This window comes from Ixodes scapularis, unplaced genomic scaffold (genome assembly GCF_016920785.2).
Source record: "Ixodes scapularis isolate PalLabHiFi unplaced genomic scaffold, ASM1692078v2 PGA_scaffold4__175_contigs__length_147842914, whole genome shotgun sequence".
Classification (NCBI taxonomy): domain Eukaryota; kingdom Metazoa; phylum Arthropoda; class Arachnida; order Ixodida; family Ixodidae; genus Ixodes; species Ixodes scapularis.
In genome coordinates, this window is record NW_024609879.1 from 145,321,303 (window position 1) to 145,327,302 (window position 6,000).

General features: G+C 45.6%; 1 protein-coding gene across 1 annotated transcript in view; it reads right to left on the reverse strand.

Moving 5' to 3' along the window:
- The window catches only part of LOC115319557 (venom metalloproteinase antarease-like TtrivMP_A), a 43,088-nt gene extending 38,276 nt beyond the window's left edge, over nt 1-4,812 (reverse strand). Inside the window, exons 1-2 of the mRNA XM_040211067.2 lie at nt 4,749-4,812; nt 553-728 (exon numbers count right to left, since the gene is read on the reverse strand). Coding sequence (XP_040067001.2) covers nt 553-728; nt 4,749-4,812 — 240 coding nt within the window. The remainder of the gene's footprint in view (nt 1-552; nt 729-4,748) is intronic.
- Between the last annotated feature and the right edge of the window lie 1,188 nt (nt 4,813-6,000).

The following is a 6,000-nucleotide window of genomic DNA, read 5'->3' on the forward strand; positions in this document are numbered from 1 at the left end:
TCCAAACGCTTCTTTCCTTTTTGAATCACGTGAAACTGCATATCCAGTGCGAGCTCTTGGCGTTGAATATGCTACGGAAGCATTTCGTTTCCGTCTTATTTTAATATTTCCATGTGGGGGCGCGCAGTCGGGTCTCACTTGCCCCGTCTCCAGGCAAGCTCCGTACCTTCGACAAGACTTTGGAGTCTGGTACACCTCGAGCGGACTAGCGCTGCCAAAGCACGGGGGAAGGCGTAGAGCGCGAGCTGGAGGGCGGGTGCTTGAAAGACACGCCCCTTCGTTGTTCTTCTCTCGGTTACCATACAAGGAACCTCATCGCCCTAAACGGAAGGACATTGAGGTACCCTAGACATGGCACGGTGTTGGCCATGATCCTTATGCAAACCACAGGGCGTGGCTTACCACGTTCACGCTTGTTATAGCGTGATTCAATCTTTGCTGCTCTTATCTGCTAATGCGTCATCCTTATTGGCTGCTAAGCAATAATTACATTACCAAGGTTCGTTACATCCTACGTCTCTTAATCGGCCAGTGAGTGTGGACAATACTTACATATGTGTGCTTGAGCATGCCGTCAACATAGCTCCTCACTAGAAACTCGTCGGCTAGGACAGAACTTTTCTTCAGGTTTAACGTTATTTCCTCGTTGATCTTGAGGACGCGACTTCCGGACAGCCCTCGGCCTTCGAGGAACGCGGGATACACGAGCGATGGTTCGGGCTGGCGTACTGAAATTATAAACGAAGCAAACCGCCAGGGCAAGCAAAATTATTAGAATGAACTATGATTACCGAGAGTTGTAAAGGCTGGTTCACACTTGCGACTGCCTGCGACCGAGCGTCTTAAAACATCTTGTGATCTCGTACGACGAGATTACATATTGGCGCCGTCTATCGGGGAGATATGGAAGGCTTGGGATTTCCGAGACATGTCATTTAGCGCTTGAGACTGTGGCGCCGAAAGCGAAAAAACGTTTAGTCAAAGCAACAAAGCAGGGAGCGTCTCAAACTCAGCTTCCGTGTCTGTGTCTTTTCCTCAACTTAAAGGGAAGATGAGGCACTTCTACATTTGAGAAAAAACGCTTGAATTGCGCCCATTTGGCCATTAGAATAACAGATATCACAATTATATTTCAATGCGACGCGCCGGAGAGCCATAAGAGCAATTTGAAAATAGGGCTAAAGCCCCGCCTCCCTAGCCTTCGCAAGCCAAAAGATCCGTCGATGACGTCACGGACAGCGAGTGTCTTTCCCGTTTTTCTCGCGTTTAACAATACTTGCGCGGCAAATGGTTTTGGTATTCGGGTTCAAGAGGTAACAATACACTAGAATTCACTTCTAACTCATTTTTTTTTCAAGAACCTCCGTAGCTTCCCTTTAATGCTGTTGTTTTTCTCCCTTTCTTCACCACAGTTTCAGGTGTTAAACGACTTGATTAGCTGCCACAAGCTCGCCTGCGCACTTCGTCTTTTAACTAACATTTCCGAGTATTCCTTATTTCTATAGGGCATCCTTTTTTTTTTTTAAGTGTTGTTTATGGTTTCGGAAAATCTCTTTGACAACGTTATAAACCATCCTTTTCACAAATAGGAGATACGTTCGATATCGCAAATACTACGAAAAAACCTTCGCTCTCGCGGAATGCAGATTCAGGGCCACCTCGTCGATGCAGCCAGCGTGCCAGTGTGTACCCTCGTCGTATAGAGATAACAAGAACTCGTTCGTAAGCAACCGCAAGTGCGTGAAAAAGCCTTAAATGAGAAGCTCAGGGAGCATCGCCTATTGTGATCACGCCGCTCGCTTCATGATTCGGATAACTGCACATCCAAGTGCTGCAGAACGATAGTAAGATGCAAGGGGTTCGCACGCCCAGTGCTTTTTAGTCTGTCATCTATTGTAGAAATGAAACCTCTTGAACACAAGAAAGTGGTAGTCAACATGTCGTCAATGATTTATTTTTTAAAGCAGGAAATGCTTTTTAACGCTACGCCCCAATCCCAAAATAGTGCTTGTCAGTCACTCCGTCCGTCCCGGCATTTTCCGCTAAATTTAGCGGGGAAAGTGGCGTCACGTAACGTCACTTGACGTCACGGGACCTATAAACTTTGGACAAAGGGACGGCACGTGACCTTTACGTCCCCTCAGTTTCGACGAAAAATTTAACGGGAAAATTAAACTCTTGTGGCAAAAACATCAATTCATTTTTTCCGCTAAATTTAACGGGAAGGTGACGTCACGTGACTTTTACACCAATTCAGTTTCCTGTTAAATTTAGCGGGAAAATTCACGCCTTGGGACCATAGTCACCAATTCAGTCGAAAATAATCCCTGGATAAGGATGTGATAAAAGACAAACACAGCTAAGTGACTGGTGTGCGACCGAAAAAATTCGCTTGCTCCTGGTAACGAACCGGGGACCTCTTCATTTCCAATGGAGTGCTCTACCAACTGAGCGAACCAGGAGTTAGACGTCAGCAAAACAAACGGCTTGTTTGTGTTAGTCCGGTGGCAGCAGATAAGGCACATTTGCTCTACACACTCCTGGTTAGCACGATTATCAGAAAACTCCTGGTTAGCTCAGTTAGTAGAGCTTTCCACTGGAAATGGAGAGGTCCCTGGTTCGATAGCAGGACCAGGCCGATTTTAGAGCGCAGCTCTTAGGCGCCCGTTCCCGGCTTGAGCGGCGCCGGCGTCGCCGTCACCGTCGGCGTAACCGCAACCCTCGTAACCCTCGTGAGGGTTACGAGGGTTACGAGGGTTAATCTCATGAGGGTTACCCTCACGAGGATCACGAGGGCCACGAGGGTTACTTACCCTCGTAACCCTCACGAGGGTTACGAGGGTTAGTTACGCTCAAAAGGGTTACCTCCACGAGGGTTACCCTCACGAGGGTCACGAGGGTTATGAGAGTTACCCTCACGAGGGTCACGAGAGTTACCCTCACGAGGGTCAAGAGAGTTACCCTCACAAGGGTTACTATGGTTACCCTCACGATGGTTACCCAGATCACGTGACCCCCCCGGGGTCACGTGACCTGGGGATACCCCCCGAGGTCACGTGACCCCCCGTTGACGTCATCGGCACTGATGACGTCATCAGTGACGTCACTGATGACGTCACCGGCATCCGCATCGTCATCATCACTGATGACGTCATTAGTGACGTCACTGATGACGTCACCGGCATCCACATCGTCATCGTCATCATCAGTGATGACGTCACCGGCATCCGCATCGTCATCATCACTGATGACATCATCAGTGACGTCACTGATGACATTACCGACATCCGCATCGTCATCGTCATCATCACTGATGACGTCATCAGTGACGTCACTGATGAGGTCACCGACATTCGCATCGTCATCGTCATCATCACTGGTGAAGTCATCAGTGACGTCACTAATGACGTCATAGGTATCCGCATCGTCATCGTCAGTGATGACGTCATCAGTGACGCCAGTGATGACATCATCGGCATTGTCATCGTCACGTGACCCCCAGGTCACGTGACCCCCCAAAGGTCACGTGACCCCCTCCCCCAGTACCCTTCCCTTTTCCTCCTCAAGAGCTGCGCTCTAATTCGGCGTTACAGGGAGTTGTAAACGGCTTTCACTTTTTTTTTCGGTCGCTCACCAGTCACCTAGCTGGGTTTGCAGATATGTGTGTTTGTCCCTCGTCCCCCTTGTTCCCCTTCTCCACGGATTATTTTCGTCATTATTGTCGAGCACGCTTGCACCTTTGCATTAATTCTATTTTCACCATAATCAATTCGGTTTCCCCGACAAATATAGCGGCGAAAATCGTCACCCCGTGACCTAACGTCACGCGACCTATGCAGCCATTCAGCTTCTCCGCTAAATATAGCGGGAAAATATGTCACTTAACACATCAATTCGCTCGCCAATTCCCTATAATCCATTTTATGCATCATAGGACTTTCAAGGTAAAAGGTCGCAGCTTATATTTGTAACATACATATTGCATTAATGGAAGTTATTGATGACCTTCTAAATATGAGAGAAAATAGATTTATTTTTTTCCAATACGTTCCAAAAAGTGAAAATTTGATATTTTAAGTTTATGCTCACCAACCGCCCTTTCAACATAGGGTTATACTGAAGATAACTTATATGCCGTTTCGACTTAAGTCGAGACTCAGCCGTCCCTACGAGCTGATGTGACCAATCAGACAGCTTCAAAAGCGCGCCATCATAGTGTTCGTCATGACCCTGTACGTGTTCTATCATGGCTGTACCAATCATAAACATAAAAGACCTCCTGACATGCGCTTTGGACGCTGCTGATTGGTCCCATTACCTTATAGCATCGGCTGCGTCTTAACTAGAACCGAAACAACGCACAAAAATGATCAATTTCAAAGGGGACCGTGTATGCCAAACAGCTACATTATGGACAGCATGCTTGTCCAGAAAAAAACTCTAAAAAAATCGTATACTATAAGTGTTCCATCCGTAATGCATAAATATATTTAAGAAACTGAATCAGGTTTTTGAATGTAGCCACATTTTCTTGGTTGCACGTCACTTGTGATACGGATATTTTAATTTCGTAGGGCCTTTGTTTCACTAATGTCCTTAAGTTTATTATCAAGTTGCTACACGTGCGAGCTTCGAGATGTATGTGTAACAACCACTAATCGTTTACGGAGTTACCGCAAGCGTAAAGCATTTGGACAAATTTCAGAACGAGACAAATAAATCTTCCGTAAGTTACGCGTTGTACTCACTTTGCTTGCAATGAAGAACATGACTGAAAGTCGAAAAAACAAGAACGAACAAAACGACACCCATGGTTTGTTTTCTTGATTCGTTATGGGGCGACCGGTTATGCTTGCATATTTTTTCCGGCTTTAAAGCTTTTTTGTGACATTTTCTATTACAAATTCGTCACTGTTCTTACATCACGCGTGCTATTTCTATGCGCACCTGGCTGAGTGTTAAACGTCGTGATATTTCCGACATGAGTTTGTACGCACCCTTTGTTCTATGCACAGGGCAATTCGGACTCTGACGCCATAAGGCGCATGCAGCGTATGACGTTTCGTGCTTTCAAACCTTTTCCTGCTTCAAAGGTTATTTATCTTCGCTTAAAACGGTTTCGGTTCATGAGTGCCATGACAACAAAACAGTCTAAGATCTGACTAGAAATTGGGAAGTAACCTCTAAATCCAGTGAAAATAAACTGAATCTGATGTAGTAAGAACAGAATCCAGCTTTTTCAAGCAGGATATATGTACTGGATGTGCGTATCCACTTAATGTCCGGTGGATTTTCACTGAACTCGACCATGCTGAAAAATAGTTTTAATGAAAATGTATCTGAACCCTATTCTTGATATGCCAAATCTGGTCTCCACATTGAGATACTGGTATTGACATGTACACTCCGCCAGGAGGTGCACATAATCTAAAATTAAATTACTGGAAACATAGGGCTGGGCACTTGATCGATTAATCTACCGATTCATCAACTCATGTTTTCATCGCAATTAATTTTAAGCGGGTAATCGGTTATAATAAGAAAAAAATTAAAAAGGCAACGTTTTTCTACGCAGACGTGAACAAGTAAACCTGTAGAAGGGTGAACTAAGCGAAATTTTGATCTAAAGTAAACTTTCGAGGCATTATTTGTAACTCCAATCAACTGGAGAAGGTTATAGCTGCCGCAGCCACTTAAACGCTGTGCGTGTGTCAGGTTAGTTTAGCAGAGTCTGTTGTGAACCACCAAGAAAGTTAGCTACTGCCGGACAATGTCAACGAACCTCTCTGCTCCTGCGGTTGAACTAATAAGCGAAGCCCAAAAAGGGTGAGGATGTAATCCGGGGAGGGTAAAACGTGCCAGCTTAGGAGCAGCGACAATCAATCGTGAGAGAACCTGCGTGACGTGTGAGTTTTTCTTAATCAGTTTGGAGAAACTTGGTAAAACAATACTTGAACGTTGACTCGTCACGAGTAAGACATCTTGGATCGATATATTTTG